We start from the raw sequence: 23,620 nt of genomic DNA, 5'->3' as shown, positions 1-23,620 counted from the left end.
AAACTGAATCTTTTTAAAACTGTTTTTTGTAAACCTAACATGACACCGTTTCTGATGGAGAATGAAAAAGCTGGCGCTATCGGCAAGAAAGATAAAGCTTTCTATTTATCCACACCATCTTATGGCAACATAACAAGCTATACGATAAGATACTTAATGTTCTCCTTTTATGCATCAAAATTCAAACAAAGCTTTGTTATCACTGTGCACTTACCAAGTTCAGAAGCCGAAGTTATAAACTTCTCAGATGTAAAGCTGCATTTCTCTTCATTTAAGACTAGCAACCAAAATGACTGAAGTTTTGAAGCTGCAAAAAGACCAAAATTAAATGAAATTATACGTAGATAATGCTTTTGTATTCAAACACAAAAATGCCTTTGATTTACTCAATAATTGGGACAGTTTTACCCAAACAAAAGAGTAAAATGTTATTACACTGAAAACTTCACATACGACTTCTGCGGCTTCATATTAAATCATGAAAACAAACAAAGCTTTTCCCTACGACATGATGGTAGTCTAATGGTGGAAAGATTTTTTAAAGAACCAGAGTGATATTTCCCCAGCTACTCTAAAGATCCCTAGGAAAACATTATAAAAACAGAGATGGCTGGAAGTTTCTTGGTCTACCAAACCATAACAAGTCACAAACGAATATATGTATGTAGGGAAGTGTAGAGCTGGGAGGCTGGACAGCTGGGAGCTGGGAGACTGGGGGCTGAGTCCCCTTGTAAAAAACGAAAAGTAACAATTTACTACATTTTGCAGTTGCCTTTGAAGGAAGTTTTCCGCAAGGCCTCTTTGTTCCTTTCACTGCGCTAAACCCCTTTGCAGCAGCAGCCTGAAAGATTCGTTGAAGCTCAGGACACTGTTTTTTGTCTGAAATTTTCATTTGCCGAGCTCAAATTGTATAACGCTGTTAGGTCTACGTGTCCCAGCTGTTCTCTGTAAATGAATCGCTGCCATAAATCTTTGAAACAGTACTTACATTTGGAAACATCATCTAATGTTGCAACATTTGCAAGGTTCACAGCGGCGCTCAGGGCTTCAGTAACTGCAGGCGCAAGTGCTGATTGGCCACCATCTTTTTCGAAGTGCTAGAATACACAGGGAGTACAGTGCATACGACTATGAATGTTGAACAGAAACACATACATTGATACGGATGACGAAGAGCTGAACACATGGTAATAGAGATGAATAAATATCAGTCATGATAAAACAGCCTCATTTAATTCGTTTACAAGAACCGCCTCGTTTAGAATCAATTTCGAATTTCGTCATGCAAACTTGAAAATGCAGACTTTTAAGTCCATATTGTCGATTTCAAGATTATATCGACACTATTTTACATACAAAGTTTCTCACACGAAGTCATCAGTGAGAGTTCCATTTCTCCAAAAATTCATAAACAATCACATAAATATATATTATTTTGGTTTCCAGGTACGTAGGCCTTCCTTGCCGCTAAACTGATTTCCATTTTCTTACACTTTCTATATTGTGAGGTCCGAACAATGGATTCGAACTGGTACGTGTCTGCCCACCGTGGCGAGAGACCGAGAGGCAACAGTTTATCCACTACACCACAGGGATGACAAATAATAGGAACAAGAATCTATGAAAATATGAATTTTGGAGGGATGGGGGGTCTTCGTGTTCAAAAGGGTCTACTGTAAATCGAGTCCTGTTATCAAGTATCAGTATAACAACATCAGTACCAAAGCATTATGCTACACGAAACGTGGTAAAACATAGGTAAAATGTACCTGAATAAATGTGTCCATCAAAGGTATAGCTCCAGAAAGAGTGTTTCCTTTGGAAATATAAGACATATTGATAGAAAGCTCATTCCTTTACCAATAAGTCTAGAAAACGAACTTTGCTTTCAGGTGGGGCTTAAGGGATTCTCTACTGGCGAATGTAATTGCATTTCCTTATTTCATTAATTTCTGCTCAACAATGCTGTAAGTTCATTTTTCTACTTAGATTAATAAAACAGCAAATTAACTACACCACTATCTACGATATAATAAAAAATTGAAACACTAGTGTTGCATTATATATAGTATATCAAATTCATCATATTTGTCATCATAAATTCACAAATTCATCATAATAGTTTCCGTGTTCTTTTTTCTTCGTACAACGATAATATTTACTGAACCATTCACATTGAAACAACTGTCATTACTTATCTCTATTTTGTGATTGCCAGCTTTCGACTAAGACAACGATTAAAGATTTTAAAAATCTCACGTCGAAGTAAAGATATATAGCATTTTTGTGAATTCTCAATATGGCACCTCAATTTTCTTAAAGGTCACAATTCTTACTGCTTTCCCTAAAGTATCAAGTTTCCAATAGTCAGTCGGATTATTTTGTTATTCATTAATTATGCAGCAGAATTGCAAAAAGTAAAGTTTGGAAAAGCAAGATTTTAAGTAAAAACTGGATTTGGAAGCTAGAAAAACTTCCACCTTATAGAGCAACGCTGGCCTTGTTTTCTCCGACGTACCTTTATACATGCAGGAAGCAAACTGCAAATAAAATGTCCTAACCAAAGTTGTGGAGTTTTTTGCAGTTAAGCCACGCTATATAGAAAATAAAATTTATTAACACGCTGTCTACTTGAAAGTGAAAGATATCAACACACTTCTAAGGCGGACTTCACTTTAACATAGACTTAGTGACAAAAGTTACTCTTAAAACTTTTTCACAGCTATCAAAACATTTCAGAAGAAAGAGACTGTGCATGGAACCGACCAAAATAATGGTCAGGAACAGCACAAAATAACGAAGATCAATCTAATATGAATCAATCTAATTTGAAAAGTAAAAAGTGACTAATTTTTTACCCCTAATAAAAGGGTGAAGTCCTGAATTAAAACATGGAAAATCATAACGTACATTGCTCCTTTAAGATGCAAAATATCACATTCATTTTCAATGCAATCTGATAGGTTCACAGTAACATCTGAGCAACTCTTATATTTACATGAGACGTTATGGAAGTGAGAAGTTACAATCAAACAACGTACCTTGAGAATCTCGGGAAAATTTTCAGGAGTTTCGCTAGAAATTTGATTGGCCCAGAGTTGCAACATTTTCAAGGCACTGCATAAAGTCCCTTCGTGTCCTTAACAGATAAAATAAGGCATGTCATATGTTGTGAAAGCTTCATTTATCCAAATTGCTTCAGGCATACACTGGTAAAGATGATGTTTCAGGCTTCAGTGTACCTTGATAACATTTTATTGAGAAATAGAATATACGACATCAATTTATGAGAAAGAGTATAATTCACTTAGGTAATTGCCAAAAAAAGAGTGTAACAAAACAAAAATACATGCAAAGTCCTTTCTCACCTTCTTGTTCAATGAATTTCATCATTTTGTCGTACACAAGGGTTGCTAATCGTTGTTTCGCAGATTTTCCACTGACAGCATTGCAATTGATTGCAACAAGAGCTGAAAAACGGTCGAAGAAAATAAGAGGCCACAGAAGTCTACAATCCTGGACAGAGCTGTTGGGACAAACGCCTAAACAAATGCCCCGCAGCATGTATCTCATAGTCAAGCCTCTACCCCATTCAACGTTGGGGTGTACGCCCTTTAATAGCAGATATATCAATCTTAAGCTGGGGGAGGGGGTGAACAATAATGCAAAAAGATGTCATTTATTATAAGTTATTTTTATCTCATCTATGTTCTATGGATGTGCGAAGATACCATGTTTGCTTCGATGAAAATGAATTTGCAAACTTTGACAAAATACAAAATTGCTTGCAAGTAATTAAAGGGAGATGAATGGCTTCCTCTTTAACAATTGGCATCGAATGTTGACGAACTTTGCTTTACATGATAAATAATAACATAGAACGGCTTAGAATGGAAAATAAAAGAATGAATTTGAATAATACTGGTTCCACGAACCTAAAGTGTATGAGAGTGAATCAAGGGAACAATCTCAACAAGGTCTGTAAAAGATTGTAGGCCAACAGATATGGTGAGAAATTGTGTTTCGGTTAAAAGCAATCAGCGTCCTTCAGCAAATAACGAAAGTATGATATCAAATCGAAAAAAATTAAAGATACCTGCAATAACATCACATCTTTGTTCGAACTTAGTAAGCTTTCCCTCGGAGCCTAAGAACAAGATTCGTAATCTATAAGACTTGCCCAAAGTTTATCATTGGCATGGAACTTGCCCATGAAATATTTTTGTCTGCCCAAACCATGGAAAATACACAAAAAATCAAAAGCAAAACAGCAAAATAAAAAGAGTCAATATTATATATGAAATAAATGCAAGGTTACATTAAAATTCATCTTGCGACCAGCAGTTAAACTAATGCCATAAATACGGTTATCCAAACTGAAACTTTATCGCAAAAATTTGTACTTCACAGGCATGAACAAATCCAGGAATGTCATGAAGGAATTAGCTTTAAGCAATACTGTTTGACAAAATTGAGGGACCAGCAGTCAAATTTCTAAAGCATTTTGTTTGGAGAGCTTGAACGTACGTCATCGAAATTTGGCTGTGTTCTATGAGCTGCCAGCATACCTCAAGATTAGAAGAAAAGGATAATATGGAATATAAGAGGAGACCAGAAACTTTTGCTTTAATTGAAATCTGCCACATAATTCAATACAAAGAATGAAACAAACGCATACCGTATAACACTCCAGTAAGGACATCTATCAGCTTGCAAACCGCATCCGGATCACTACATTGCTTAGCAACGTTACCAAATGCGGCTACAGCAGTGGCTCTTAGTTCATCCTGTTGTCCAATCAAATGGGCTAAGGAAGAAAATTGTTTCTTTCAAAATCAAATTCTGAAATTTCTTGTCTTGAAAAGCATTGCCATCAACATTATTTTAATTGCGCCACCTCTTATTGTGTCATTTCAAGGCAGCAACAGTCGAGAACGCTAAACACTTGTATCGCAGGAACTAGGATATTTGGCAGTTGATGTCTATGACAAAAACTTTGACATCCCCTCCCCTCAAATCACAACTTTGAGCAGAACAAAAATAAAATAAAAATGAAAACCTTTAGCTACTTACCCGATAAGGATTTTCCAATATCTTCAGCATATTGTGATAGATCGATGGTCAGATGAGAAAGCAAGCAGCTGATTGCTAGCATGAAATAAGTTTATCAATCACAACACTAAAAACATATCTCTTTTAACAATGCAACGTTTTATTGATATAAAAGAAAACAGAAAAGCTTTAAATATAAGTATCAATTCTTACTTTAAAAGCGAGACGGAAAATATGAAAAACAACTTTTAAACTTCTGAAAGAAAAATTATCCTTTTCAAAGAATAATAAAGTTCCAAAAAAAAACGACTGCCCATACTCAACAAATGCTGCGTGGCTTGTATTACTTGTTAGTTAGAAGCTTATCAAACTGAATGAAAGACTAAATTACACTTAAGGACAGATTTAAGTTTCAAATTCGAGTTCAACGTTTCATGCAAAAATTCAGAACAGTTACGACTAAGAAACGTCCTATGCGTGTTATATCAAAACGTGTACAGCTATTGCTGTATGGCATCGGTCACTATATGACTGGCCTTTGAAACGAATACCTCTATGAGCAAGTGAATTATACTCAAAGCCTCATCCTAACAATTCTGCTTTGAACTTTGTGCAATAGAGAACAAATTGCCAGGTATCAGCCAACCAAAATGTATTCTTTTGTAATATATGAGCAAGCATATCACAGACAAAAATATCACTAATTGCAACGACAGTTAATCCACTCACAATCAAGGACTGTTTCGGGATTTCTAAGCATTGCCTTTTTAATCGAGGGTAGAATTGACTTTTTAAATTCATCATGCCCAACATGCTTTAGTAGATATTTAATTCCACGCTGAAATATACAAAAAATGTTTAAAAATGACTAGTATAATATATACTCATACTGTAAACATTATTATCCATTAAAGATATTCAGTGAATTGGCAGTCTTGAGCAAAAATTAAATGCTTACAAAAATCTGGAAAAAATTTCAGAAAGTGATATTGCTTTCTGAACTAATGTCTTTCTGCATACAATGCTGGATCTTCAAAGATCATCAATGCCTTGATTTTCAAAGAGAGAAGTCCGTAGAACACAAAAAGTGTGTTTATAAATTATTAACAACACATCTTACTGAAAAGTACAGAAGCCTTTGCATCAGCTTGTCTCGAAGTGTCTCCAAAGTTTGCATTTCCCTAACAAGGTTTCTATTTCAACTGCACCATCTCTTAAGATCATTATGAATAGAATAAAAAGTATGAATGTGATAATAAATATCAAAATTATAAATAGAACAGCATTTATAACATGCTTACCATAAACTCAAGTTGGGGAGAAACTTTGCAGATGATAAACTGGTCCAAATATGCATCTAACAGCAAACCCTTAATATTGTAAAAAAGATAATCATCACAATATGACTACTAAAAATCAGATTTAATAAACATATCAGCTTTGATTGCGCAAATACTGTCAATCTCCAAAACAAAAATTCAAAACATGACTTTCTCATTCAAATATCAGCCAAACCAGAGGGTGTTTTACATTACTAAATATCAGACAAACTGAAATACAGCAGTGTTTTACATTACTAAAATTTTAAAAAATTCAAATAAAAAATGTAGTGCTTTACCTTTTTGTCATCAATCTTGTTCAGTTCTTTCTTTTCAGACAAATATTCAAAGCAGATAGCAGAAAAACACAATGATTCTGGCTGCAAAAACAATTAGAATGATTGCTTTCATGAGACTGTCACAGCAAGTATTGTGCCCTGCACAATTAACAAGAGTTTAGAATCTTAAAATACACAAATAAATAGAGGCAATTTACCACAAATTTAGTACTTAAAATATGTTTATTATGTTGTATGCACCAAAAGACTTTATATGCACAGTCTAGGTTCAGTACTCACACGGAGAGCATATTGATAATAAATTCATCATTGTAAAGAATACATAAATTTTTGGCTGAAACTCTGTAATACTTTCATGAAGAGATAAATTAATTTTCTCTAAATGTAAATAACTAGAGAATAACGTCTTTGTGAAGATCATAGCAGAGACTATACATCAGAGCACAGCATTTGAAAAAAGAAGACTGGAAGCTCATGATTTCATGTGGTGCAGTCAATTTGTCAACAGAATTATAAAACAGTGTATTACAAAACAATCTACCAATATCCTAAATTAGATACACTGATAAAAACTAATGACTTGCTTTCAATACTAAGTATTATGATATTCCGCTTTTTTGTCAAACATGGAATCTACAAACACAGGCAAAAGTGAACAACAAGACACACCCAGGCATGTGATCATTTGAAATACATTGACACACTGTTCAAACAAATTAACAGTACAAAGCTGAGCTGAATTTCTATTTTCAAAGTTGCTATTACATACAAAAACCATGCTATAAGTACCTGATTCAATACAACAGCTTTCTCCAATGACTTCTCTAAAATTTCTGGAAATTTTCCCCACAATTTTGATAGCACTTTAAATCCCTTTTTAGCTAATGTTCTGCTTTCTGACGAGAACAGCCTACTGGTCAACAAAATTTTTGCTTGAATTAAAGGTGTTAAATCATCCTGATCTAAGCTTTTGTTGAGAATTTCAAAAATAACTCTGCACCAGTGAAGTAAATGCAATGCAACTTTTGCTAGTGGTTTGCTGAAAAATAAAAATATGTGATATAAAAATGTTCTTTATGATGGGTAGAGCAGAGCAGTTAAAATTTGCTGAAAATTCACCACTCACACAAAAAAATTGTTTTCACTTTCTATTTTATACCAAAATTGTATTTAGTCTGTTAGGACAAGTACTAGTCTAATTATATAAATATCAGTCCAATAAGATATTGTGATTAATGACTTGTAATTTCAGTACCATTCTGTAATCATCAACAGTATCGTATTTTCATCCAGGTCAGTAGGATGCTTAAGGACTCTCAAATGGTTGGAAGCAGCAAAAGTAATTTACCAACAGGCTTTGACAGGTAATATTTCATCAAAGTGTAAGAAGTCTTATAGTGCAACTTTGCCATATATTTTGGCAACATTGTTGTGTTTTTATCAAAAATCTATATAACAATAATAGCTATTTTATATTGACTAGCAAGCCAAGTAAATAATTTCTACTATTCCCAATCTCAAAAACATTTTCAACAGCTTCTACTAAAGAAAATGTGATACTATGTTTCCTACTTTGGTATACACCCTTTGACATTGATTTGTTTTCATGTAAAAAGTTTAATTTGAAACAGGTACAAAGTGTCTAACTTGCACAAAGGAACAATGATTTTTTAAAGAAAAATATTCCAAATAATTCTTACCTGAACCCAGTTTTGTTTACCTGTCCTGCCAGGCCTGCAAGTTCACTTATAACTGGTTTAGTAGCTCTTGATCCTAAAATATTTAATACATGCATAAAACAATAATTAAATAAGTAAGGCTTATCATACTCATTTTATAACACTGATATCCTTCAAATCAAAATTATAATTTTTAAAACTTATCAATGCTTGGTAACTTTGAGATAACACCTGCAATAGCCAAAATGTAAACAAATTATGATGCTAGATCTTGAGTGGAAAACAATTGAAAAAAAACTATAGGAACTTTGAATTCTTCCAGCAACTTGGAATTTTTCAAGCACCTTGACATAACAACATATCATAAAGGGCACTTAAGTATTTGACAGTAAAAATGTGATATCAAATCTATCATCAAAAAAGAATGGAGGTAAATAATTACCATGTGTTGATATGAGAACTTTCAAAGCATGTATCACAAGCTTTTCTGATGTGTGGTCACTAGAATATCAATAACCAGCTGTATAAAATTTACAAGGAATAAGAAAAACACAAGCATCTGGTTAAGTAAGATACAACAAATCTTTCTTTAATGATTCACATTACAACTCAAGTAATCACACAAGGCTAGAGACATTATGCTACCTATTTTTCTTCATGCATCTAGACATAAGAGATTGTACCTCGGAAACACTATTTATGCTAGCAAGGAGACAACTCGTGGAGCCATATAAAAGTAAAACATATTGTACATGGGCTTGATCCATTAATGCTCCTTACCCCCAAAATGAAGGTTTTAGACCCTGAGGAAAATATTCTACAGTTGTTGAAGATGGAAACATGTTTATATCTGCTTATTTAAAAAACGTTTCAAGTCCAGTTATCAACATTGTACATGTTTTCAAATGTCTAGCATACCTGTATCTAAAAACTGTTATTGTCAAAATTTTTGCAACACCTTTCAACTGAGCCTCTGAGAGATCTGAAATTAAGTAGAGAGACAATGTAAATCAACAACAATACAGGTAAGGTTTTGTTTTAATGCCTTCATTCTTTGATGCCTTTGTTGATAGACTACTGTAAATTCTCTTTTAGCTCCCTGGGGGGCCTTATTTTTTGACAGCACTTTAAAGGGGGGCTTATAAGAGAGGGGGGCTGAATTGAGAGAGGGGCTAAATTGAGAGAGGGGCTTAATAAATATTTTGTAATAAAAAGCATTTAGAATGGTAAACTAATTTTTAATAATAAATGGTAAACTGATAATCAATAATATTGTCATTGTCATTGTCATTAATTTTTAATTCTGAAATATCTCCTTGGGCCATGTCACTTTCTGAAATCGAGCATTCGGAAAGGTCGACTTCATCCCACAGAGTACCAACGGCCTGTATATTTGGTAAAAGGTTCTCACATGGCCTGTGCTTAATGCACATTAAACCTTTTTCTTTTGATCTGTCGTGACTGGAAGAGACATGGTGTGAATTTTGTTTTGATGTGAAGCATTGAGCGACCAATGAATAAATTGAAAATCTCTGTTTTTTGTCAAGTTTATTTATTTCAGCATCAGTGAAAATCTGGGGGGGGGCTAAATTGAAAATTAACAGTAATTTCTCCATGAAAGAAAAATTATTCTTTTGCTCAGATTTCTTACTATCTCCTTTCAAAAAATCCATAGCTATTAGTTTCTGTCTACTCTGCCTTTTGTTATTTGACACAGATTCTTTCTACTAGACAAATACATCCTTTATTATTATTAGCTCAAACAACATGACCCTCCAAGCTTTGTCCCTTTAATAATACTGATTAACACAAAAATACTTCACTGCTGTTACTCATGAACTATGCTGAACTGAATGGTGTTCATCATAAGTGATTAATCTCTGCAAATCACTATTCAACAAAACACTACTTAACTTCAGATTCTTGTTTTCCTTACAAGTAGGATTTACCCTTTTATACTATTCAGGCTGAAAGATAATGGTTTCCCCCTATGGTATAAACTTGGCTTTTAGCAGTAATTTCATTCCAGTATCAAAATCTGTTTCCCTTTCCAAACATACAAAAACTCCTGCATTATTTCAGGACTTTGATTCCTTACTTCTTTCATGAACGAGTTCATACACGTACATAAAAGTTAAAACTCAGTAACCATTAGGGATTGATTTTATGATTTTATCAAAATAATTTACTCCAAATTACATTATATTAGAGTAGCTTGCTTTTCATTTGGCACTGAAATGAAGCGTTGGTTTTTACGAGTTATTGATAAAGTTATGGATATCCAAACCAAAATAAGGCTAGGTCACAAAACCCATTAACATTATGCATATGCTTCTGTAGAACAAGTTTTCATAATTTTTTTTAAATCTTATATAAAGAATGTTAAACGTTTAAGTATGATTTATAAATCTCTTTGGTTTGAAAAATTGTCTATAGCATGGTATTGCTAAAGCCTTATATATGTATCATCGCATTTATATGCAACAGACAATATATTTGATACTTGGATTGAAAGGTCTTAAACACTGGTGCCCCATTGAACCGGAAGGCCAGTCTTTAAGAGAGTCTGCAATTTACCTTCATGCTGAATACAGGGCACCAAAATAGTTAATATCAAGTGCTTTCTTTCATTCAAGGAAGAAGTCGAAATTCCATTGAAACATCTTTTCAACGTCTGTGTCCGTTCTTCCATTACTTCTATCTTTTCAGTGATTTCCAAGAACAGAACTCCGCCATAAAGATGACAACTCACATGTAAAGGTCGAGCATTTTGAATTTGCCTCGGTTTCAATATTACGTAATTTGTATAAGCGACGAAGTCGCTACAATCACTGCCAGAAGTCTTGGAACACGTAGGTTTTCAAAGGCAAATTCAGCCATCCCCCTCTCCCCCTAGGAACAATGTTGATTTACTATAGAAAAAAGAAAGGGGTTATGGAGTACGCTTTTTCTTGTGGATTGTTTGATATTTTTCTATACTTTCAACATTGTTTTGGGGGGAAAGGGGGGCGGAAGTGGTAGTATTCAAGAAAACAAACGAAAAATAGACAAGCACATCCCAAATTGTTAGGTGTTCCAAAAAATTTTGGCAGTGATTGTAGATGAGAAACCTAAAGTTTTGAAAATCTATTTAATTTAGGAAGGTGACTTAAATTTTGTCAGCTTACTGTGTGCATTTAGAAGGTTTTAAGCCATAATTTTTGTTTGTACTACACGGTTTTAAGATTTTTAAAATATTTTTCCCTTGGCGTTGATAAGGTTTATAGAATATTGATATCTTTAGGAAGATTGTTTTCGAGCTTATTCATAAAAATATTGTGCTTATCAAAACATCTGGTGTTCGTTTTTCATCGTAAGATTCAGGCAACGTGGTAAAAAAGGTCATCTTCAATTCTGATACAGGCACGCCCGCGGCCACGCAAATCACTGCTTAAAATCACGTAGGCTTTCGAGAATAATCACACTTTAATAAAAAATTAATCACATAAAGTAAAAAGTCAAATTAATCGAAAAGTACAACATTAATTACAAAAATTACTTGAAATAAATAATAGAATCTTTGTCTACGTTTATCCCCATATAATATTGAAAAATGCGATATTTAGAATGTCCCTTTCACAATTTTCCAAACTTTTCATGAACACGTTTGAAAATTAAACACAAACAACTTACTGTCACTTAAACACTTAAACACTTAAACAACCATTGCTGTTTTTGTTGCCCAAATGCCACTTAAGTTGATTTGACCGAAAGCCACGCCTGATAGCAATCATTTCTCTTTTTCCCTTCATTTCTCGTTGATTGCTGCACGGGCGGATGAAGACAGTTGCGACTTTTTTAAAGTTGACAATTTAGTTCAATATTTCCGGAAATTTTAATTGTTTCTATCGTTGAAAGTTTCAGGAATCGAGAATGACAGTTTCATTTTCCAATAGCGATATTACTTGCGAGGGGCAGAGGACAGAGCCCATGCATTGTCTTAATGTCTTCCACGAGGTGTTCAACAACTGTTCACTGTTTTTTTTTAATTCCAGGCTATTTGCATCCATGTTGCTACAGCTATTGTTCAAGAAAGATAGCTTTTTTGAAGCATATTCAAGTTCTTATGACAAAAGTAGCCGCCCACAGCACAGAAAACATGCATTTGCCTTAATGTCTTTTGCAAGGTGTTCAACAACTGTTCACTGTTTTTCATTCCAGTCTATTTGCATCTATGTTTGTAATGCTACTCACTGTTCAGGAAAGATAGCTTTTTGATGCAAATTCAAATTCTTATGGCGAAAGTAGAACGCCCACAGAACAGAGCACATGCATTTGTCTTAATGTCTCTTACAAGGTGATCCACAACTTTTCACTGTTTTTCACTTCAGGCTATTGTCACCCCTTCATCCATGATGTAGAAAACCCATTATTTTGATTTGATATTTTGCTTATGCTGCTATTCAGAAAATATATCTCTGTTTTTAGTTGTCAATGTTATAAAACTTTAGCACCTTTTTTCTTTTGCAAATTTGCAACGGTCAAACTTTTTTCTGGATCCCCTCTTTGCTGAACTGCTAACTTTTCTTTGTTGATTTCATAGAGTATGTTGCTAAATCGTTGCCAAACGGGCATGATAGTTCGTCATTTAATTTATGAACATTTGTGCTTCTGTGTAGACAAAAGGAGTTCGTTTTCACCTTAGGACTCTATTGGTAACATTCTCAATAGGCAAGCGGCACTGATTGGTCAACCTATACAGTCATGTGCTCCTGTTTCCGATTGGCCTATTTCGATCCACAACTGGGTATATATATTTCCTAGCGTAGAGTTTTCGATCTATGTTCTGACCCTTTAAAGTCTGAAGAGTGTCAGACGAAAAGCTTTAGTTTACTAAATGTTTGCTTTTTTCAAAGCCATTTACAAGTTTTGTACCACCAAAAGATTGTTTACAACTTTAAATGTTTATTAGCCGTATTATAATGCCTTTTGACATAATCTTTTTTAAGCTTTTAAAGCAAATCTATGTGTGCAGCAGATTTTACTCTAGAAATATTGAAAACGATAAATACACGATTTCAGCATGAAAAAGGGACCAGTGCATTCAGAATTCCGCCGTATGAGATCAACCTTCGAAATCAGTATATCGAAATTGATGAGAATAAAAAATTTACAAACTTTTTTCAACGTTCAAATTTTGATGAAAACGGGGTTTGGACATGAAATAGAGGCTTCCTGGTACTGAATTTACATTTATAAAATAATTTTTTGAAATCAGCACATCGAAATTGATAAAAATCGATTCATTTACAAACTTTCGTTCAACGTTAAAATTTGGACGAAAACGAGGTTTGAAAGTGAAATAGAGGCTTTCGTAATGTTCGTAATCAGCGTATCGAAATTGACCAAATAGAGTTGGTCTTGCAAATTCCCTCGATGGATGACGATACCCCCCCCCCCTTCTTCGCCTGGTCTATGACAATTGACTGGTCTATGACAATCACAAAAAACAGTAAAGGAAGCAGGATTAAAAAATGGACGACTGTTTTTATATAAAATTGTATCTTTAAACAAAAGCTGACAATATCCTTCGTAAAAAAATACACAAAGCATCAATATACATTATTACTTATCTACACGCTAACACTCCCGAGAATATTTTACAGAAACTCCCAGAAAAAGCATCCAGAATTTAGATAATTGTGTGGATGCTAAAATGAACTTGATAGCAATATCCGACAAAGATGACACCATATTTGCTTCATGCCCCATTTTCTGGGACATGTCTTAGACAAGGGTGACTACAGGGGCAAGGACACTGAGGGAAATATGTCCCCTTTCTAAAAATTTTAGAATTTTACTGTGTGATTTAATAATTTTACTTATGTGATGTGATGTTAACCAATGATTCTTGTTAAGGTGCTACATAACAATTGGAAATGAGCATGGTAGTGGAATGATTTTCTCTGGGATTCTGAACACATTTCAAAAGTTAATTGCTTTAAATGGAAGTAGCAATGACGAAAACAGCTTCAAGTTTTTAGGGAACTGTATCTGATCTTCCCAGGGTAAATCATATTTTGAATCGGATGCAAGGTAATCAAAAAGCCCAACCTTAACCTACGTAACAACCCATTCTTGAAGTCGAATGTGATGATACTGCTTCGAAATTCCTTTAATCAAAAGATAAATACAATACAACCGCATTCTCGTTTTTTGCAATAGCAAAGATTGCTAAACAATCACCAAAATTCTACCATAGCATACGAAACTTTATTAATATTAAAACTAATATATTAAACTTCTACCGACTTATTTAAAAACCACTACTTTCATTCAGAGTCCTCTGACTATTTCGTTCTAGACAAGTAGAAAGTTACCATCAAAATCTTCTCTTAAAAAGGAAAGAGGCGTTGTTTAAAGGTATAAGCATTCGCTGTATCTACAGAAATCTTTAAGTGGGGAAAATTTCTCCAATATAATGAGTCATCCTCAAAACCCTATTGACTAACAGAAGATGCCTTTAGTTTGCTTGCCATGAGGGAAGTTGCCGATTTTGAGACTCGAGTCTGCAGCAGAGGAAAGTTTGGATCCGACTGACTAACATCAGGCGTTGAATTTGACCTTGTTGACGACCGTCTTGATTGCTTCGAGCTGGAGAATGTCCTTCTTTTCAGCATTGTTTTTACAAGAACCTTTGATAAAGAAAGGTATCAATATTTAAGAATGTGTACTCAATAATTGACGAAGACATGACTAACAACTCCATGCAAGCTCTTGGTTTTTGCAACTTACCTAAATATATATTCCTCTATAACTGTTATATAACCTGTATATGTTCAAAACATAAAGTCTTAAAAAAGCAGAGGTATTTTTTATGCAATTATAGCTGTCAAAGCTCTGCATCAAACTGATAAAATGACAAATATGTGATAGAAAAACAAATTCTCCAGAACAGCATTCGTGTCAATTCCACTGTAAAATACGTTTCACTAAAAGCGAATTCTCTTTACAAAGATAACTTAAAGTTGTAGACAGTTCTTTGCCGGTACAGAACTTGAAAACGGCTTTGAATAAAGCAAACATTTTACAACATATTAAACAAAATGGAGTGTCAGTCGAGAAAGCTTTTAGTTAATATGTTGTAAAATGTTTGCTTTTTTCAAAGCCATTTTAAAATTGTAGACATTTGAAAACGCCATTTTAAAATGGCTGCATGCTCAGAGATCTACCGATCACCTAACAAAGATTAAATCATATTATATCTTTTATATTTTCTATATATTATATTATTATATTCATTTTGCAAATATTATGCGTACCAGCGAGGACAGCCTCGAGATGAGTGTAATACTGTTCTTAACATCTTCATCAGTGACCTCAATGACAACGCAGTTTTCGTTTGTCTTTGGAAGTGATTCGCGTCCACCTTTGGTCACCCAAGGATGCTCCTGTTTAAACAAAAGATAAAACTTCATTGTTTTGTTACGTAAGCAGCAAAACCTTGAAACCGACTCTTCGAGTACCTACCTTGACCAAACTCTTCCTTAGAGTAAGAAAAAATTGCCAGATAATTGCGTAGAAAGACATTGGAAGCACGAGGTGTGGTAACATCAAAACGAAGGCATGGGTTTCAGAAACCAAGACAAATAGTAAAATGTTTGAATGGGAAGAGGGAAGGGAGATGCTTGTTCTTTTACCCGTGATTCAAAAATAACTGCCAAACCTACAGGCATCTGTGTATCATTTGAAAAAAACAAAGCCAGTTCTTCTCCTGGAACAGTGTTATTGAATTTTGTTACAGGGTAAATTACGTAATTTTATATTTGAACTCATTCCACATTGGTGTAAAAATCGCTTTATTTAAAGAACTTTTACTTCTGAGAAATAAGGACATCAAAAAATATCATATCTTTCATGAAACGGTTGCCAAACCATAAGAAGGTCTTTTGAGATAACGACAGCTCTAAAGGGGGTCAGTTTAGTTACAAATGAATCACTGTAATCCACTTAATTTTAAACTATGAGAATCCTACCAGAAAAAGTAGGTTGAGCCAGATTTCTTTTAAATTTGCATGCGCGCTATGTTGCATTTACAATGTCGCAAAACATTTTTGTCTTGAATCAGAAATAAACTAGCATAATACTGATAGGATGGATGAAACCAAATTCAGTTACCTTTATTTCTTGCATTTTGATTCTCTTTTTGGGATCCTTCGCTAATAGCCTCGATATCAAATCTTGCAGCTGAGGATCAACAACAGGCCTAAAAGAATGGACGGTACGTTGACTGCCAGGAAATTGATCTTACATCGCAATACCGTAAATCCTCGAATAAGCCCCCTGGGGGCCTAATAATTTTTTATATTTTTGGATGGGGCTTATTCGAGGGGGGGGGGGCTTATTGACAATGTGTAGTTCTAGGGTGGGGGCTTATTCGAGGGGGGGAGGAGATTTTTCAAGGGGGGGGGGGGCTAATTCGAGGATTTACGGTAAAATCAGCCACACATTGGCAAATGGCCAGTGCTTTCATATTTATAATATGAGATGCAGATAATGAGAGAACGAACTGAATTCAAATGGCAACTAGAGTAACAATTGTCAGAACATTAGACGAAATTTTGCAAAAGAAAAAGCTAAAAACGTGTACTTACTCTTCTGGAAAGACGAGCCTAAAATGAAGCAAAGATAATTTAATGTACGATTCATCGTATGGAAAACGATTTCAAGACAATTTCCCTAATAAAATCAAATGCAACAGATCTGCAAGACTAGACCAACTCACGATACACGGATTTACATGACATGGTATAAATGTTTGCCATGAGTGATTTGCCCCTTGGGTCAGAACTGGGTTCAAATTTAAGCAATCCTTAAGTTTTGAACCTAATTCAGTGGCGGTGATTGGACTTCGATTGGCAGAGCTGGGTGCTATTGGACAAAGAGCTAGATTTTGACAAATTTATTTTAGAAAGATACTGTAATAAATATCATGAGCTGCTGGGAGGATGTTGACAAGTTTTCAAATATGGATGCACCCAGATCAGAGGTACTCAGATTTCGATAGTTTGCTCTGAAAGTTGTAAACATGTCTATTTTCATGGTGAAGAGTCTGATGTTTATGTGCCTTATCTGCTATCATATCCACAATATAATATCAGGTTTCACGCAAGAAAGTTCACAAGGCAAAAAGGTACAAACAAATATATACATACGGATCGTTATTTATCATGTCGTATAGCATTAGCATATCTGTGTTGTAGAATGGACACTGGAAAGGAAAGAACAGCTTTCCAAACATGCATTTCGATTCGACGTTATCATTAAAATCAGCAGAATTAGGCAAAAAAATAGATGCATGTATGAAAATGCTGAATTTTCACAAAAATGAAGTTTGTAATAATTCATTTCGATTGAATGATAAAAAGTAAAATATAAATTTTGATGCCTAGGAAACTGATATCAAATACTATTTAAAGAAATGAAGATTTATATTTTCTTTGTGACCTTAACTGGAAAAATTGTAAATAAGGCAAAATTATACAAAGCATGAAATATATTTAGATACTGTAAAAGAGCGCACTATTTTGTTTCTCTATCAATAAATTTTACGAAGCCTGTCAGAAACAAAACCAGGCTACAAAATCATAACTATTTGTAAGACTTACATAGAAAAAAAAAGAGGATTAACAGAGTACCGACCATACTCAAAACATAGATCAACACGAAAGAAGAAATCCAACCACTTAATTTCATAAAGCATTCTTGACTCACCTTGCCATACACAAATGAGAATAAGGTGACACCCATTGCCCAAATGTCTGCAGCCTTGCCACTGAATTTTACACGACCACCTTGTGAACGAACATGGAAGATTTTATATCATTAATCGCAAACTGGCAACAAAAAGCCTGCAAAACATTATCACATGCGAACACAAAATTGAAGGTGTAAACAAGGTAGAAAGCCATTACCACCCCTTTCACCCTGGATGCAACCTGTAGCAATAGCGAACACTTGGTCAAATATTGATATTTGTGGTAGAGCTTTATGTTATATTTAGTTTCACACTAAGGGAAACTCAACTTTGTAATTTTCACCATAATATCAACACGCAAATATCATTACAAGATAATCATTCTTCTGCAACTCAACAACTCTCCTCTTAATTACAACAACAAGACTTTTATACTATTTACAGTGCGCATGTGCAATTACAACAATAGAGTGATAAACAAAGTATTAATCCTACTACATATTGGGGGGGGGGGCAGGCCTATTGTATTGATAATCTTCCAGTTGACTAGGGTCATCACAATGCATAAAGCCTTAAAGTAACAGTTTGTAAAGTTTTTCAAATGTTTTTATTTCCATTTTAAATGATAATATGTCCATTGTTTTCGAAAAAAGACCATTGCCTTAAAAAATATTTCGGAGCCGACCACCCCCCTTCGCCCTCCAGGTGTCCACCACCGATCTGTAACCATTTCTGGTTCAACAACGGGTAGCATAGGACCCAGAGGCTGGGATTTTTGTTGGCATTTATTACCTGCAATTGCTTCGGGTGATTGAAATGCAGGAGACCCGGCAAAGCGATTAAGCATGTCATCCTCTCCTTCGAAAATATCTGAAACTCCAAAATCTGCAATCTAAAAGAGGAAAAGGTATCAACAATCATTGCTAAGGAAAAAAAAGATTCAAAGAAAGATATTTTCTAGAAAACAACCCACGAAGGGAAGATTCAATGCAAAATTCCAATGAGTAGTAATTAAGAAAAGTACTTGCCAAGAACTTCTTATCGTAATTGTGAAGATAATGTTATTATGTGATTAGTTTCAATTGATTAGTGGAAAGGTGACACTTTTAACGGCCCTGAGAAATCTTTTGCTTGGTGCAATTCTCTATAATAGTTTTGCTTAAGGTTGCAAACAGAATGTGAAGGAAAAAAATTCATACATCTGTGGAAATAAAAAAGAGATGAAAATTTGCCTAAGAATTTAATTTATTAAGTTTAACTCGCTCTCTGAAAATAACATCCGCTAACAGACAATGATTTGCGTTATGGACCAATAAAATTTACGATCAGATTTTCGGTTACCGCACAACCAATTTTTTGGACAAGAATTGGGTTTCTCTATTCCATGACCTTAAGAGCAGTTGAATCTATATTGAACATCAACAGAGTCGCCTCAGATCGTATACATGATTTTTCAGTTAGTATAAGGATTAGTAACAAGCAATACCTTGATGTGGTCCTCAGCGTCCAACAAAAGATTAGTTGGCTTTATATCCCTGTGAATTATCTTCGTGTGATGTACTAAGAAGGTAACAGAAAATTAAAAGTTGAATCATGGCAGTGCACAAGTGATATTTGATCACATCCGAAGATGTGAAAAAGAGTCTTTTGAAAGTTTAAGGCTGTACCACAAAAAGATTATTTGCAAATTTGAATTGTCCTTACATAGTCGAACGGATCAACATTTCACGATGCGGGCGATGTAAACCCTTTTCCACAAACTGCAAAATTTGACATAAGTAACAGCAGAGCCAAGTCCACCATAAAAATCAGGTCAAAGAAGATGGCTGATGCATGACTTTCTCAAGGGGTTTATGACATCCCAAACATCCCAAACAGGCAGAAATCTTCCTCTGGGCAATCTAATTTGCTTACCCATTTCATTTTACAGTACTAATAAACAAATCAGCCGGAGACAGGAACCTTTCTTTGTTGGTCGAAGACAAATAAAGCACGCTAGGGCATGCCCCTCTCGACATCATTTTCACATGATACCTAGGGTGCCCCAGGGGTGTAGAGCTAGGGGGGCTCAGGGTGGTTGAGTTCAATTGCTGATGGCCAAAATTGGCAAATTTCTACTTTTGCTATTGTTTTTCGTAACATTTTGTGCAAGAGCCCCCTCCCCCTCTTATTAATTTGTTAGCACTACACCACTGTTGCCCCTTGTAATATAGTCTAAACATGGACACCCTATGTCGTAATCCTTGTGATATTTTAATATGTTGTTGTTGTTATACCTAACCATTGTTCTGGTCAGTTGTTATTATTCGACCGATGTGTACAGTTGTTTCTCTCTGACTAAGATCTATTTGTGATAAAACAAGAATATAACACCCCTAAGGTGCCAACAGAGTTTCATTCTGCTTTTGTCTTGATTTAAAAAAAACAACGATAAGCAACTAAAAACTAAAAAACTAAGCTTACGATATTCTAGACCCAACACCATATCAATGAAATATCGACGAGCCTTGCTTTCGTTCATCGGGTGTTTGGTTGGAATTTCTTGAGCAGGCCTAAATTGAGAGAGCGTGTTATTCAAACTTGCAATTTAAAACGAAGTTTCATTAAATTTGAAGTTTAAGACCGCGTTTTCACGGGATCGAAACCTAATCAATACGAATCGGTCTGCATTTACACGAAACCTTTTTTATTTGAATCCACGCAGAAAATGAATGTAAACATGATCCAATCGGATCCAAATGGATGAAAACATGCTTGGATCCACTCTCGTGTTAATGAGGCTACAAAACTAGGTCTTAAACAAAAAGAGTATTTTGGCACTACACACAATCATTTCCAGCAAAAAACGGAGTAAAAATTGAAACTAAACACATTTGAGCAAGGAGCTAAGAATAAATTTCTGCTAATTCTAATTCTGCATTATATTCGCAAATTCGTACGTACCCCCTCTCCATCAGCTCAAAAACTACAAAAGTAAAAATAAATGATGAGAAATAGAACTATGATATGGAATAGAATATATCACTTGCACAGAAATCTTTATATCATCTATCACCTAAAAGAACACATGAAAAAGAAACATCGATTTCTTCATAAAGGCTCACAGAATGCGGATTGACCAGATTATTCAACTTCAACCAGCAAAGTTAACGGGTTGAGAACAACAAAGACACCACACGAAAGGTCCAAAAATAAATAACACCGCAATGTAAGACTGGATTTTCATCTTTGCGGACAAATTCTGTTAAAAGCAGCCAAAACCCAATATTTTAGGAAGGCACGGCAGGGCAGGAAAAATCTACTCCGTGAAGGATTTTAAAGCAATATTTAAAAATATGATTTCGTTCAGGCTACATCTTCATGATAGAATGATTAATTGAATAGCAAAAGAGGATCAAGAAGATTTTCCAAACATTTTCAAATCATGCACTGCTAGTTTTGGACCCAACCCCCTCTCACAAAGTCATTCTATCCACCGTCGAGTCAATCCCCTCTGCTTTGCCTTTTTCAATAACCAACTTTGCGCAATATCGAGATAATCAGACAAGATGCTGTGCAGAAAATGCACCTTTTTTGATAGCCAAACACAGTACCTTGACACGCGACTAATATTATTGGAAAAAATGATTTTCAAAGACTATCTGCTCTTTGATGATCATTTTTGAGGATTTTGTCAATTAAATCCACGCGGTTGATTACGCTGTAAACGGAGGAGAACAAACCATATGTAGTCTAATTATAGTAGATGATGAATATATAATGGCGGTGGATGATTATCAAAGACGAGAATAAAAATTAGCTTTATCTGGAAAACACCTGGAGGAACATATTAATACTCAGAAGAGGTAGGAGACAGAAAATTCTCTATAGTCAACCATGAGCAACAATTAATGGAAAAATGTAGAAATGATAGGTAGAAGACGCCGAGTCTAAACTATACTTAAAACTGATTTTGCTTTCAAAATAACTGACAATTGCATATTGCAGCTATAGAAAACAGTTTTCAGATAAAATCAAGCGATTTCTATACAGTATGAAACAGGCTGTCTAGAAAATGAGCGAAAAACCTATGGGGAAAGAAATGAGCAAAAACACGGTTTACATGGCTTTTAGGAAACGTCCTGTGGTGGAGGTGTGCTGTGAAATTTCAGGCGTGTTTGCTGTTTGTTGGAAGGCCAGGCTAGAGATATAGTTAGGCTAGAGATATGATCAAAAGAAATTCGGGAAATGGCAACATGGCTGAAAAGCTTTACGTCATAGAGAATAGATAATTCTTATTAAAGTACTTTAGGATGGGCTTCATCTTAATAAGAACCATCCCTTGAGTTAAAAATTAGGAGCATCCAGGGAAATACAGCAGACAGTGGTGGGGAGGGGGGGGCGTTGGCTGCGGACGACCACTTTTGGACTCGAACACTGAGTGCTTTGGACAAGGGCATTGATGCTATCATAAAATAATTAGAAACCTTTCTTGCTGAGGTAATCTTGATATGTCCCCTAGAGGTAATTCAAAGTTCAGGCCTGGGAAAGGAAGTCCAATTTGCTTGTCCATTGAAGAAAATTAACACATTCAGTGAAATTAAACTGCATTATTCGATCGAAATTTTCTCTATCAAATTTCCATGCCAACAGGCTTTCTCGCCAATGGTCAGGCCACAACCCCGTTTTCAATTTTTGCAATTTCTTGAGAGGAGGCTGCTACTGTGGCTGATGCTAGTACAGCCTGAATCATATTCTGATTCACCGCCATCGAAAATTCGCCTCGTATCAAATAGGTAATGTCATTTAGGGTCTTACTAAACATAGGATTAAATGAACTAAAAAAATAAACAGTATATTTTGAGGTAACTTATACCTGGTGATGAATCAAAATTTCACATGTTTTTACTATTTCAATATTTTGAGATTAACACTTACTCATATAAACATTGTCGATTTCCGGGTCATCGATAACCTGTGTGAAGGAAGGGGACAATTAAAAATTTTGAACAAGATCTACATGAAGTACATAAGGTTCAAACAGATATTGATAGGATACTAGATAATAGAGAATTCATTTACAAAAGGTCTGTGACGTTTTACCAATGTCCTCGTCACCAATAGCATGCTAAAATCAACTCATGAGTGACCAATGTTATACTACAATGCCCGCCAAAAGTGTTGGAACAGTCCAATCATCTTTCCTACTAAACATCTCCCTCCCCCATATACAATGTTGGATTCGGACTGGAAAATGACAACAAATGTATGTTGGAGCGCAAATTGTGTAACCCATGTTTAGGGACATGTTCATCTTCATTCACAACATTGTTTAAGGGGGGAGAGGGTTCCGTCTGCTTTAAACAGGGAAATAAACTGAAAAATGTACATTTATTACGAGTACAATCTCGGTGTTCTAACTACTTTTGGCGGGCATCGTAACTATTCGAAAATGATCCGTCAAAATTGAAAGCTGAACAGGTCCAACTTGAAGGATTTTGGAATCTTTACTTCTTTAAGGAAAAACCAGTCACCACAAACAAGATTCCCTCGTGA

At 34.9% G+C, this 23,620-nt stretch overlaps 2 protein-coding genes across 7 annotated transcripts in view; both read right to left on the bottom strand.

Annotated features, from left to right (window-relative positions):
- LOC135683733 (stalled ribosome sensor GCN1) overlaps positions 1 to 11,122 on the bottom strand; it is a 53,196-nt gene extending 42,074 nt beyond the window's left edge. The window contains exons 1-17 of the mRNA XM_065199078.2: positions 10,927 to 11,122; positions 9,268 to 9,331; positions 8,792 to 8,850; positions 8,371 to 8,443; positions 7,460 to 7,709; positions 6,671 to 6,751; positions 6,354 to 6,422; positions 5,782 to 5,890; positions 5,074 to 5,148; positions 4,679 to 4,807; positions 4,097 to 4,147; positions 3,369 to 3,470; positions 3,042 to 3,139; positions 2,519 to 2,594; positions 1,770 to 1,816; positions 989 to 1,097; positions 215 to 307 (exon numbers count right to left, since the gene is read on the bottom strand). Coding sequence (XP_065055150.2) covers positions 215 to 307; positions 989 to 1,097; positions 1,770 to 1,816; positions 2,519 to 2,594; positions 3,042 to 3,139; positions 3,369 to 3,470; positions 4,097 to 4,147; positions 4,679 to 4,807; positions 5,074 to 5,148; positions 5,782 to 5,890; positions 6,354 to 6,422; positions 6,671 to 6,751; positions 7,460 to 7,709; positions 8,371 to 8,443; positions 8,792 to 8,850; positions 9,268 to 9,331; positions 10,927 to 11,041 — 1,600 coding nt within the window. The 5' untranslated portion in view covers positions 11,042 to 11,122. The remainder of the gene's footprint in view (positions 1 to 214; positions 308 to 988; positions 1,098 to 1,769; positions 1,817 to 2,518; positions 2,595 to 3,041; positions 3,140 to 3,368; positions 3,471 to 4,096; positions 4,148 to 4,678; positions 4,808 to 5,073; positions 5,149 to 5,781; positions 5,891 to 6,353; positions 6,423 to 6,670; positions 6,752 to 7,459; positions 7,710 to 8,370; positions 8,444 to 8,791; positions 8,851 to 9,267; positions 9,332 to 10,926) is intronic.
- A 2,751-nt stretch (positions 11,123 to 13,873) lies between these two features.
- LOC135683735 (calcium/calmodulin-dependent protein kinase kinase 1) overlaps positions 13,874 to 23,620 on the bottom strand; it is a 28,897-nt gene continuing 19,150 nt past the window's right edge. For all 6 annotated transcript variants that reach the window (XM_065199080.2, XM_065199081.2, XM_065199083.2 and 3 more), the window contains 11 exons: positions 23,003 to 23,039; positions 21,029 to 21,050; positions 20,549 to 20,637; positions 19,572 to 19,645; positions 18,878 to 18,977; positions 18,103 to 18,182; positions 17,544 to 17,599; positions 16,983 to 17,000; positions 16,507 to 16,594; positions 15,651 to 15,779; positions 13,874 to 15,023 (listed from right to left, as the gene is read on the bottom strand). In XM_065199080.2, the coding sequence (XP_065055152.2) occupies positions 14,829 to 15,023; positions 15,651 to 15,779; positions 16,507 to 16,594; positions 16,983 to 17,000; positions 17,544 to 17,599; positions 18,103 to 18,182; positions 18,878 to 18,977; positions 19,572 to 19,645; positions 20,549 to 20,637; positions 21,029 to 21,050; positions 23,003 to 23,039 (888 nt within the window). In that variant the 3' untranslated portion in view covers positions 13,874 to 14,828. The remainder of the gene's footprint in view (positions 15,024 to 15,650; positions 15,780 to 16,506; positions 16,595 to 16,982; positions 17,001 to 17,543; positions 17,600 to 18,102; positions 18,183 to 18,877; positions 18,978 to 19,571; positions 19,646 to 20,548; positions 20,638 to 21,028; positions 21,051 to 23,002; positions 23,040 to 23,620) is intronic.

This window comes from Rhopilema esculentum, chromosome 7 (genome assembly GCF_057945365.1).
Source record: "Rhopilema esculentum isolate cy_ngs chromosome 7, ASM5794536v1, whole genome shotgun sequence".
NCBI lineage: Eukaryota > Metazoa > Cnidaria > Scyphozoa > Rhizostomeae > Rhizostomatidae > Rhopilema > Rhopilema esculentum.
This window is presented reverse-complemented; position numbering and strand designations above follow the sequence as displayed.